Genomic DNA, 13,135 nt, shown 5'->3' with positions numbered 1-13,135 from the left:
TGACCATCCTCACTGCTAGGTCTCATTTTACAGTGATTATAAACCCATGAAAATCATGAAGATAGACTGATATATACCTCACCCAGCTTCCTCCAAGGTAAGCTCTAATATAACTGTGATGAAATATCAAAATGAGGAAGTCGACATTAGTATTGATAAAATCCTATTTGAATCAGCTGTTGGATTTCACCCAGTCTGGCCATCGCCATTTCAGTGTAATTAGTTTTCCTTTGGCTAGTGTTAACTTCGAGGTTTGCTTTCCCCCAGTATTTCATGGTTGTATGTTTTACAATAATTGGTTCTGGTGGGTTTTTTATATTTTCTAAAGGACACTGTTAGGTGAGAACTGGTTTTGGTCTGTCATGTGCTTTGTAGATACTTAGTCCATACCCCCCCCCCTTTTCTAGAGAGAAGGGGGGAGACCACAGCCCTGAAGCTCCCTTCAGAGTAGTGGGGCCAGGCCTTGCACCTGGGCCATACATGTCCAAAGCAGCATGCTAGTCACACTTTGCCAGCCTGGGCCAGCGCTTTTTATAGGATTGTAGTCATTTTTCCCCTAGTTTTTTTTTTGTTTTTTGTTTTTTAAATCTAATAATTAAGTTTATCTTTTGTGGCTTTTCTCATTCAAGTAGAATTTTTTATCCTTTAGGTTGTGTTATTATTTTTTTTTGTTTCTTTTACTTTTTGCATTTTGATGTTTCTTTATATATCAAAATTGTAAACATTTCTTTGTAAAATGTTTATTGTTTATTTATTGATTGGATAGAAACAGAGAGAGGGTGGCCCAGGAGGTGGCGCAGTGGCTAAGGCACTAGACTCTCAAGCATGAGGCCCTGAGTTCAATCCCTGGCAGCACATGTACCAGAGTGATGTCTGGTTCTTTCTCTCTCTCTCTCTCCTATCTTTTTCATTAATAAATAAATAAATAAATAAATAAATAAAATCTTTAAAAGGAGAAGAAGAAAAGAAACAGAGAGAGGGAGAGAGACAACCTGCAAGTGGGGCCAGAGTCTTGAACCCAACTCCTTGCACATTGTAACGTGTGCACTCAGTCATGTGTACCGCCACCTAGCCCCAATCGATCCTTAATCCATTTGGAATATTTTCTGTGTATATTGTAAAAATTATTTTACACAGTACTCTTTTAGTTGTTGGTAACTTAAAACCACGATAAAATTCCAAAGGTAGAACTGGGTCAAGGTAAAACTTGACACAGCGACCAGCAGAATTGTATTGCCAGCCCACCGTTGTTCTTTGTCTCTGTTCTCAGTTATACTTTTTTTTTTTTTTTAAGTTTGAAAACTTCCACACAAACCTTACCTTGCCTTTCTGTGTCCGTCCTGTGTGTTCTTCCCCAGTTTCTGATAATCACCTCATGGTCACATGATAACCGTGGCTATCTACTTCCTCCTGCTACTTGAGGATGGGAGAAAGAGAAAGGCTCTTTGTGCAGCTTCCCTGGAAAGCAGGTTTCTTCTCCTAAATGCCCTAGTGAATGCTCCTAACTGCTGGGCCATACATTTGTGATGAGAACTGAAGCCAGACCTTCCACCTTCTGCACCCCATAGTGACCCTGGGTCCATACTCCCAGAGGGATAAAGAATAGGAAAGCTATGAGGGGAGGGGATGGGATAAGGAGTTCTGGTGGGGGGAATTGTGTGGAGTTGTACCCCTCTTATCCTGTGGTTTTGTCAATGTTTCCTTTTTACAAATAAAAAATTAAAATTAAAAAAAATATGTGGCCCTAATCGGGGAGTCCTGAGATTCTCAAACAGACTTGATGGGCCTAGACTTCAAATAAATTCCTCTCTCCACTGTTACCGGTCATTTCTATCAGGAACAACACAATAGACCCCCTTTGTGGGCCCCTATAGGACCTTGCCCTCAACTTGGATCAATAATGGTAGAGAATGTTCCATCCTCCAAAGGGAGGATGGACAACATCCTCTATGCTACACCTGAGGAAGATAGGTCGATATTGAGGCAGCCTGGAATGTTCCTACTCATGACCACAGAATGTGAGCTCTGATCTAGAGGGATGCAGAGGTCACATAGGCTCCTAAACTGATTATGGGCTCAAGATCACATCAAATCGATGTGGTTTACAGTCAACAATATTTATACCTCTTTCCCATACCATATTAGGGAGCTACTCTCTTCCCTGATCAGCTTTCTGGTCCTTTTTCCAGCCATGATATCATCTCCCCAGACAATAATTAGGATGCACTTGCATATCAGATTTCAGTCTGGGGGTGGGGGAGAGAAAAAAAAACAAAACTAGTATAGCCACAGGCCCTTTGGAATTTTAACTAAAGTATGCCTGCTAGCTATCTACAAAATGGAGGACCCCCCCAACTCTTCATCTGCACTATTCCAGCCCTTAGGTCCATGATTGGTCAACAATTTGTTTAGCTTTGTATGTTAACTCTCTTTTCAACTACTGGGTTTCAGATGCTAGCATGATGCCGACCAGAATTCCCCGACAGACAACCCTACCAATGTATCCTGGAGCTCTACTTCCCCAGAGCCCTTCCCCACTAGGGTGAGAGACAGGCTGGGAATATGGATCAACCTGTGAACGCCCATGTTCAGCAGGGAAGCAGTGACAGAAGCCAGACTTTCTACCTTCTGCACCCCACAGTGACTTTGGATCCATACTCCCAGAGGATTAAAGAATAGGAAAGCTGGGAGTCGGGCTGTAGCGCAGCGGGTTAAGTGCACGTGGCGCAAAGTGCAAGGACCAGCATAAGGATCCTGGTTCAAGCCCCTGGCTCCCCACCTGCAGGGGGTTCACTTCACATGCTGTGAAACGGGTCTGCAGGTGTCTATCTTTCTCTCCCCCTCTGTCTTTCCTTCCCCTCTCTTTTTCTCTCTGTCCTGTCCAACAACGACAACATCAACAACAATAAAAAAAATAAAACAAGGGCAACAAAAAGGAAATAAATATAAAAAAATAGAATAGGAAAGCTATCCAGGGAGGGGAGGGGAGGGGAGGGGATACAGAGTTCTGGTGGTGGGAATTGTGTGGAGTTGTACCCCTCTTATCCTATGGTTTAGTCAGTGTTTCCTTTTTATAAATAAGAAAATTTTTTTAAATGTCTCAAAGTTTTAGGGACTGTCTTTAAAAAAAAGGGAACAGATTCAGATTCTGAATGATCGTGATTGTGGCATGACCCCATCTCCTTTCTAAACAAATGGTGCCTTTTGCATTTATGTGATCTCTTCATTTATCTTGATTTGCTTGTCTTCTATTTCACACCATCGCTCATTTTTAAAAGTGCTCATTTGCTTACTTATGGCTGCGCGCGCGCGCACGTGCCTGTGTCTTTCAGACTTTGACTTGAAAATATCTAGGTAGATAAGTATAACTACAAAAAACCTACCTGGAAACCCTTAACATTTTCCTTCGCAGTTTTTCCTTCTAGTTCTCAAGACTAACGGTAATAAAAGGCAATAAACATATGACCCTTCTGTTAGCACAGGGTGGAGGGAAGAGAGTGAGTGAGTGAGTGAGTGAGTGAGTGAGTGAGTGAGTGAGTGAGTGAGAGTGTAAGTGAGAGAGTGAGTGAGAGTGAGTGAGTGTCTGTGTGTAGCCAGTACCCAGTTCATCACTCAGGGCTGCCTTTCTTTCAGAGAGAGTCAGAGAAGGACACAGCATCAGAGCTTCCTCTAGTAGTATTTCACACACCCCCCCACCATGTGAGGTAAAACATACTGCAGATTCAATATTTCAGGGTCATAGTACTAGTTGACAAAAACTGTAAGACTCACAGAGGATTCTTTCGATATATTCAAGATAGCTGACAGCTTCTTAGTTGTTTGGAGAGCAGTGCCTCCAAAGTACCTGCAGAAAAGAGTCAAAAATGAGAACTTCGCTGCCTTTCCCCCCAGGGTATATGAGAAATTAAGATGGGCTGGGGAGGTGGCTTAGCCAGGTAGATGCAGGACTTGCTTGTGTGAGAGTCTGGGTTCTGTCTCTTCACCGCACGTGCCAAAGTGGAGCAGTGCTCTCTCTGGTCATCTGTCTTCTCTTGAAATAAATTTTAAAAGTTAGTTATAAAAGTCTTTTTTTTTTTTTTTTTTTTTTTTTTTTTACACTCCAGGGCTATTGCTGGGGCTCGGTGCCTGCACCACGAATCCACTGCTTGTGGAGGCCATTTTTTCCCTTTTGTTGTCATGGTTGTTTTACCATTGTTGTGTTTATTATTATCATTGTTATTGATGTCGTCATTGTTGGATAGGACAGAGAGAAATGGAGAGAGGAGGGGAAGACGGGGAGAGAAAGATAGACACCTGCAGACCTGCTTCACTGCAGTTATAGTTAAAAATGAACAAAAAAATACATGCTTTCTGTAGATAATTCATGCTATATAGAAACCCGGAAGAACATAGTAAATGCTTATTGGAAGAAGCCTTTTTTTTGTGTCCTATAATTTGCTGTTGGAACTTTGTACCTGCATTATTTTGCCACTCCCCAGTACATGCTCTCTTATTTCCTTAGAATCTCTGACATAAACAGGGAGGGAAGGAGAGGGAGAGAGAGAGAGTTACCACAACATCACTCCACTGCTTGTGAAGCTTCCCCAGAGTATGGTGCTCCAGTGTGGTGATGAAGCCTTGAACCGGGGTCCCTGTACATGGCAACGTGTGTATTCTACTGCGTAAGCCATCTCCGAGGCTCTAGACCCTCTCTTCTCTCTTGACTAGATTTCTGCTCAATTCTAGCTTATGGTGGTGTTTGGGACTGAGCCTGGGACTTTGGAGTCTCAAGCACGAGAGTCTCTATGCATAACCGTTATGCTGTCAAAACCCCCCCCCACCCTTTTCCAGTGATGTCATGTAAACACAAGAGACCATCACAATATATACAGATATCCAGTTGTCATCTGTATATCTGAACCTAATACAGTGTGACATAAATCATACCTCTGCCTATAAAATTAAAAAAATACAAGAGTCCTTGGTATTGTGTTGTTTCACACTTCAGATTCAGTATAGTATAGTAGATTGGAAATTCATGTTACTTTGTGGGGGTTGGGCGACAGACAGTTTTAGGGGCTAAGGTATAGCTCATCAATAGAGTATATGCTTTGCATGTGTGAGACCACCCCAGGGTTTAGTCAAGCACACATTACCCAGGTTCAAACCACCGGGCCCCACCTGCAGGAGGGGGGAAAACTTCATGAGCAGTAAAACGGTGATGCAGGTCTCCCTCCCCCTGTCCTCAACCACTGGGAGTAGTTTTACTGGTGGCAGTAAGCAAGATTACAAATGAAACAGAAAAATGATGCTTTTGTGGGATAGATGTTTGAGATTCTTGATCAGGATTAAAAAAATTAAAGAATTGTTGTATGGCTCAGAAGGTGGTAGCATAGTGTTTTTTAGAGAATGAGATATGAAGTTGTTTTCTATTCATGAATAAATTAGTTATCCGTATTAATAAATAAGCAGATATTTTTGTAAAATTTTTTTTTCTTTACCTGTGTGGGGAGTTTTCTTTTTAAATTATCGCTGTAAAATGCAGTTCTTTAAGAGTACAGCTTCACGTGCTTGTGAGTGCACACAACTCACCATATGAAGTTTCAGTACCGCCACATCACATGGAACCCTCCATCTGTGTATGTTCTCTTCCCATGGGAATTACTTTATATTCATCTTCTGCGTGACAGCTTCTCTGCAGGCTGACTGTCTGTAGTGCATAAAATGAATTCATGTCGGACGAATGCTGACCAGTTAATTTTACTCTCAGACAGTGCCACAGAAGGTATTTAAAGAGAGGGAGTGATCATTGTCATGGTCTTTCTTTTTTGTAGTGGGACTTCCCCTCTGGCGTGCCTAAATGCCATGCTTCACACAAACTCCCGAGGAGAAGAAGGCATCTTCTATAAGGTTCCAGGCCGGATGGGAGTCTATACCTTGAAGGTGAGCATTGTTGCCAGAAAATGATTGAGAAAGTAAGAGCGGTGTAGATAGCGCTTGATAGACAGTTCTGTCCTTGAAGAACTAATGCCTAGTAAGAAAGGATATTTTCTTTCTTAAACACACACACAACTCTGTAACTATCTAGGTAGGCCAGAGAATTAACTTCAGTCCTCTTTCTTTCTTTCTTTCTTTCTTTCTTTCTTTCTTTCTTTCTTTCTTTCTTTCTTTCTTTCTTTTTTTATTTACAGAAGGGAACGGGGGGTGGGGGGAAGAATGGGAACAGCTTCACTCTGGTACATGTGATGCTGAGGATCAAACTCAGGACCTCGTGCTTCTAAATTCAGTGCCCTGTCCACTGCATCACCCCTTGAGATCCAGCAACTTGATGATAATATTATCTTGACATAAAATGACTTCCAGGAACTTTTTAGAGGGCTTCCAATATTTGAGTGATAATCGTGCATTTTTTTCTATTTATTCCCTTTTGTTGTCCTTGTTTTATTGTTGTCATTATTAATGTCGTTATTAGACAGGAAAGAGAGAAATGCAGAGAGGAGGGGAAGACAGAGTGGGGAGAGAGAAAGATAGACACATGCAGACCGGCTTCACCACCTGTGAAGGGACTGGCCTGCAGGTGGGGAGCCAGGGGCTTGAACCAGGATCCTTATGCCGGCCCTTGCACTTTGCACCACCTGCACTTAACCTACTGCGCTACCGCCCAACTCCCTGAAAATTGTGTATTACTTAGAGCATATTGCATTGATTTTTATAAACTTTCTCCTTTATCTCCATTATAATTCTAAGTTGTGGTTATTATCTTTTTCTTTTTTTAATATAACAAAGTCAAAATACAGATGATTGGATTTTCTTATCCAGTGTGGGACAGATACTATCAAAACCAGAATTTGAACCCAGCTTCCTTTTACTGTGATGCTAGTTTTAGATTTCTAGACTAAGTACAGACCATAACTGATCAGTGTCCCTTTGTTTAGAAATAGGAAAGCCAACCTAAACAAACTTGAGTGTAAACAGTAAACATTTAACAGTTCCTACAATTGAAAATTCTGGGGAAGCTCAGCCTGGACCTCAGCATTCAAATGATGCCCTTAGCAGATTTCTCCACCTTCTTTCACCTCCTCAGACAGGCTCCCTTCGCAGTCCTAAGCCCCACTCCGTGTGCTGTTGAGTGTGGAGAGCCTTCTTGCCTAGTTCTGATTTGCTCCCATTGTTTGGGGGTTGACCCACGCAGCTGTCTGCACTTGCATGATCACTGTTGTCTAGAGTCTTTGTTCATAGTTGGCAATGATACACGTGAGGGTGAGGCTAGTCCCCCTCAGCCAGGTAATTGATGAGACGGATCGTCCCTAAAGGGCATCTTGGGAATTGTCCTTCTGCAGGAGCACTGGTGTTTGCTGGACAGTGGCTGTACCCCTCTTGCTGGAAACTGCGATTATCATGAGACTCGATGCTTGTGTGTTGCCCAGTAATACTGAAAGGTTCTAACATGCCTGTAATGCTTTATATAGAGGCATATGCACAGACTCTTCTGAATTACCTGGCACTATTGCCACATGAACCTTTCTGCATTTTTCCTTTCCTTCTTTCTTTCTTTCTTTCTTTCCTTCTTTCTTTCTTTCCTTCTCTCTCTCTCTTTCTGTCTTTCTTTCTTTCTTTCTTTCTTTCTTTCTTTCTTTCTTTCTTTCTTTCTTTCTTTCTTTCTTTCTTTCCTCTCTCTTTTTTAGTTACCTCCAGGGTTATCACTGGGGCTCAGTGCCTGCACTACAAATCCTCTGTTCCTGTGGCTTTTTTTTTTTTTAATTGGACAGAGAGAAATTGAGAGGGGATGGAGCTAGAGAGAAAGATATCCACCTGCAGACCTGCTTCACTGCTTGTAAAGTGACCCTCCCTGCAGGTGGGGAGCCAGGGGCTGGAACTAAGATGCTTGTGCTTAGTATTATGTACGCTTAACCTGGTGTGCCACCACCTGGCCCCTGTGTTTCTTCTAGATGTTACTAGTTGTAGACATTTCTTTTCCTCACCAGAGCACAGCTCAGTTCTTATAGGTGGTGCAGAGGATTGAAGTTGGTTTTGCAGCCTTAGGCAGCAAAGTTTTTTATTTTATTTTATTATTATTATTTTGCAGTGCTGGGGAATTAAATCATAACCTCATGCATACATGAAGCCTCTGAGAGGGCTCCCTGACCCAATTTCTTTCTTTCTTTCTTTCTTTCTTTCTTTCTTTCTTTCTTTCTTTCTTTTTTTTCTTTTTTTTGGATAGAGACACCACAGCACTATGCATGGAGCTCCCTCATTGCTATCCATAGTGCTTTCCTGTGCTGCTGGGACTCACACCCAGGGCCAAAAACGCAGCAAGGCATATACCCTACCAGTTGCGCTACTTCCAGCCCTCCATAGTATTCATAACATCAATTAAAGCCCTAGTCAGTACCCGAGACTCTAGACACTATAAAGAGGATAAATTGTGACCTCTAGTCTCCTTCTCTTCACATAAGTAGTTGAAGTAATGGCATGCTGAGGTACAAATTACTGCACTATAAAATATTGTGATAATATAGAGAAAGACTAATTTTGTGTAAAGGCACATAAAAAGTTGTTGTTTTTTTTAAGATTTGAGCTAAACTTTGGTGGATAACTTATGGGAGGGAAACGCCTTCTAGTACAAGACACAGAAGAATTTGGATGGCTCTGAGAGTAAATTGGAGTAATTAGACATAATCTATGTATGGCAGAGAGCCAGGGGTGGGGTAAATGCTAGCTGGGGATCAAACTCTTCAGGCTTCTTAAAGCATGTGCATGTGTTGAGGTGGCAGAGATTTTATAAAGAGCGCTGGTGTATATCTTCTGTAATATGTATCATTTGATATAGGCAAAGATAGAATGGAGAGATGTGGCATGGAAACTGCTGAACTTCAAGTCTGAGAGGACAGTTACAGTTAAAATGCTAGTGAACCTACCTGTCAAGAGATCTGGCCAGCAACTCGTTCTATTAGAAATTGTTCTGTAGTGTTGTTTTACACCAAAGTAAAAGACTCTGGGGTGGGAGGGAGTGCTGAGTGTTAGGTCCTAGAACATGATGGCAGAGGAGGACCTTGGTAGGGTGGGGTTAGATTGTTATGTGGAAAATTTCACACATGTACAAACTTATGTATTTTACTGTTGACTGTAAATCTTTAATCCCCCAATAAAGAAAAAAGTCTTGTATTTTGTAGAATAAAATAGAAAAATGTGAGGTTTGTATTTTAAGAAAATGTGTACTGTGAGAAATAGCTCAGAGAAATGACACTAGGGTATAGATGGCAGTGAAAGATAATGATTCTTACTAGGTCCAAGAATTATTGTGGCTGTATTTTTTTTTAATATTTATTAATTCCTTTTTGTTGCCCTTGTTGTTTTATTGTTGTTATTGTTGTTGTTGATGTCCTTGTTGTCGGATAGGACAGAGAGAAATGGAGAGAGGAGGGGAAGACGGGGGGAGAGAAAGACAGACACCTGCAGACCTGCTTCACCGCCTGTGAAGCGACCTCCCTGCAGGTGGGAGCCAAGGGCTCGAACAGGGATCTTTCTGCCGATCCTTGTGTTTTGCACCACCTGCACTTAACTCGCTGCGCTCCCACCCGGCTCCCTGTGGTTGTATTTTCTTATGCATTCTCATTGTATATACAAGGACCACATGTAAAAAAAAAAATATTCGTTTATTCCCTTTTGTTGCCCTAGTTGTTTTATTGTTGTAGTTATTATTATTATTGATGTCATTGTTGGATAGGACAGAGAGAAGTGGAGAGAGGAGGGGAAGACAAGGGGGAGAGAAAGATAGACACCTCCAGACCTGCTTCACTGCTTGTGAAGTGACTCCTCTGCAGGTGGAGTGCCAGAGGAGAGCCGAGGGCTCGAACTGGAATCCTTATGCTTTGCGCCATGTGTGCTTAACCCGCTATGCTACCACCCAACTCCCCAAGGATCACATTTTATTGTCTGTTAGAATTACTTTAGTTTTCTAATTCCATAAAAAAATAAATAAATTATGTGGGAGGCTGGGTGGTGGCTCATCTGGTTTAAGCACACACATTATGATGTACAAGGACCCCGGCGCAAGCTCTAGGTGTCTCTTAGCTCTCTTCCACTATCTCCATCTCTGCTCTCCATTTCTCTCTCTCCTATCAAAAAGAGAAAAGAAAAAATAGATTATCTAGAAGAGAGGCGATATAGGAGCTGACATAGTGGTGAAGCATTGGACTGCCAAGTATGAGAGCTGTTTTGGCCTCTCTCTGACTCATGACATCAGTAGGATAAAGTTAAAATAATAGTTAACAAATACCTTGCAGTGGAAAGAAGTGTGCATGTTTTCATAAATTAGATATAACTATAGCTCATGTGTTTATTTATATGCCTAACTATGTGTTGCATAAAAACATAAGTAGACCATTTATTGCTTTGTCACATGCCTGGCACTGTTGTAAGCATTTTACATTTACTGCCTCATTTAACTGCAGGATGATCCTTTAAGGTAGCTACTATTATCTGCATATAATAAGTGGGAGACTGCGGTCTTACTAGGGCTGCACAGTTAAAACAATATTTAAACCCAGGAAGTTTTTTTTAATTTAATTTTTTATTTATAAAAAGGAAACATTGACTAAACCATAGGATAAGAGGGGTACAACTCCACACAGTTCCCACCACCAGAACTCTGTATCCCCTCTCCTCCCCTCCCCTGATAGCTTTCCTATTCTTTAACCCTCTGGGAGTATGGACACAAGGTCATTGTGGGGTCATTGTGGGGTGCAGAAGGTGGAAGGTCTGGCTTCTGTAATCGCTTCCCCGCTGAACGTGGACGTTGACAGGTTGATCCATACTCCTAGCCTGTCTTTCACTTTCCCTAGTGGGGAAGGGCTCTTGGGAAGCGGAGCTCCAGGACATATTGGTGGTGGTGTCTGTCCAGGGAAGTCTGGTTGGTATCATGCTAGCATATGGAACCTGGTGGTTGACAAGAAAGTTAGCATACAAAGCCAAACAAATTGTTGACCAATAAACTCAGGAAGTTTTAATTTTTCAGTTCTTTTATGTCTTACATGCTACACTGACGAATTTACTTTCTGATTAGCATTCTCACTGTCTATTGCAGAAACCAAAGACTAATGCAAAAAAAAAAAGTACTCCTTTTCCACTTGACCTTTATTATTCACTAATATTCAGGAACCAATTAGATTCAAGTAATATAGCCATGTGCTACATCTTGCTGTATGGATTCTTACTTAATTCACAATGCATAATGGCACTTGCATACACATAAATAAATTCGTGTGTGTGTGTATCACATGGATGATGGATGCACATTATACAAACTCACAATACACTTTTATTTGTGATTTATTGTAATTAAAATTACAATTGTAAGATTACAGTGTATAGTTGCACACCAGATCTACCACCAGAGTTTTGTATCCCAACCCCCAGCTCCCTAAGATAAACACTATAGTTCTTACAAGTCTTAGAAAGCTTGCTTGCTACTGTTTTTCCCCCCACGTTCATGTGTGTCAGATCTCTTAAGACTCCATGTGTGAGCAATACATATTTAATACTGAATATTTGCTTTTAATACTGAATATCTCTCACCTGGACACACAGTTTTTGTCTTCCTCTGTATTGTGCCTGCACCTGATTGTTATGTATGATTTTCACCATTGATTATCATTGGAAATATGACCTAATTTGATTCAATGAAGGGAGACTATAGGTAATCAGAATTATTGCTGTTTCTTTATGGAATCATGATATGGACTAAAATTAGACAGCACAGTGAAGTTGCAACAGTGCATTTAACTATTTTAATTCTTTGCTGAAATGATAACGAGTAACCCTTCATTTTCAGAAAGATGTGCCAGATGGGTTGAAAGAGCTCTCAGAAGGTTCAGAAGAAAGCAGTGACGGCCAGTCTGATTCCCAGAGCTCTGAGAACAGCAGCAGCAGCAGCGATGGTGGGAGCAACACGGAAGGCAAAAAGAGCAGGTGGAAAAGGAAAGGTAAGGACATCCAGTCCCTCAGTAAAACAGCAGTTGCCGGAGCACCGATCCCCGCGCCAGTGGCTCCTCCTCGCCCAGACCGTGGGCCCCTCGCTCTTTCCCTTTTCTCTTCGTGGCAGCACTGGCTCCACCTGTGCAACCAGTGCACTGGCTGCGTGTTGAACACTTTGATTTATGCTAGGTGTGACTGAGGAAATGAACCGGTTCTTAAACATAGGTTCATTCATGAGAAAGAATCAGCATCATTCTGTCAGTGGTGGCGGTGGGGTCTGAATTCTGGTACTCTTGCAAGTTCTATGCCTACAGTTACACCACCTCCCAGGGTGTTGAAGTTTTGTTTATTTAGTTTAATTTTATGTGGTGCCAGGGTGTTAACCTAGGACTATGTACTCTGCCTCTGACTCTCTTTCCTGACCTAATTTCTAAACTGTTAGAGATACGTTTTTATTGATTGATTGGTTTTTTTTTTTAAATAATTTATTTCTTTATTGGGGAATTAATGTTTTACATTCAACAGTAAATACAATAGTTTGTACATGCATAACATGCCCCAGATTGATTGATTGATTTTACCAGAGCACTGCTCAGCTCTGGTTTCTGTTGGTGCTGGAGATTGAACCTGGGGCCTCTGAGCCTCAGGCCCAAGAGTCATTTGCATAGCCATTATGCTGTATCTCCAGCCCTTGGTTTTCCTTTTTAAATTACTTATTTAGTTTTATCTCATGTTATCTCTAGGGCTCTGCATCTGCTTGACTTACCACTTCAAATGGACTCCCTCTTTTTTATTTTATTTTGTTTTTTAAATAAAGCACAAGAAGCAGGGATTAAGGGATATACTGTTCTTTGTAAGAGAGGAGGGGTTCCCAGGCACCATTCCACCACCCGTGGTGTTGCTGTTGTCTGTCGCTGGTCCTCTTATGTGGTGCCAGGGATCGAGTCCAGGGTCTCATGCCTGGAAGCTGTATATGTTATCTGTTGAGACTCGTCCCATAGCTTATAATCTTGGTTTATTTAACCACCCATGGCTAGTGTTTACCACATTGGTCAGCACAGCTCTACATTTACCTGGGTCTGTCTTCACTTCTTGGTCATCCAGAGCCATTTTATGATACTCTCTCTTATTTGCTGCCCTAGAAACCTCTCCTTTCTAGGAAATGAGCGAAAAGACCAAG

At 41.7% G+C, this 13,135-nt stretch overlaps 1 protein-coding gene across 3 annotated transcripts in view; it reads left to right on the top strand.

The window, feature by feature from the left end:
• The window catches only part of ASXL2 (ASXL transcriptional regulator 2), a 133,443-nt gene that overhangs the window by 73,575 nt on the left and 46,733 nt on the right, over positions 1–13,135 (top strand). For 2 of the 3 annotated variants that reach the window (XM_060186685.1, XM_007516745.3), the window contains 2 exons: positions 5,814–5,922; positions 11,813–11,963. In XM_060186685.1, coding sequence (XP_060042668.1) covers positions 5,845–5,922; positions 11,813–11,963 — 229 coding nt within the window. In that variant the 5' untranslated portion in view covers positions 5,814–5,844. Of the gene's footprint in view, positions 1–5,813; positions 5,923–11,812; positions 11,964–13,135 lie in introns of those variants that run through there. The other variant, XM_060186686.1, reaches the window with a different exon arrangement.

Source organism: Erinaceus europaeus, chromosome 3, assembly GCF_950295315.1.
Source record: "Erinaceus europaeus chromosome 3, mEriEur2.1, whole genome shotgun sequence".
Classification (NCBI taxonomy): domain Eukaryota; kingdom Metazoa; phylum Chordata; class Mammalia; order Eulipotyphla; family Erinaceidae; genus Erinaceus; species Erinaceus europaeus.
The sequence above is the reverse complement of the archived record's forward strand: the minus strand, read 5'-3'. Positions and strand labels throughout refer to the sequence as shown.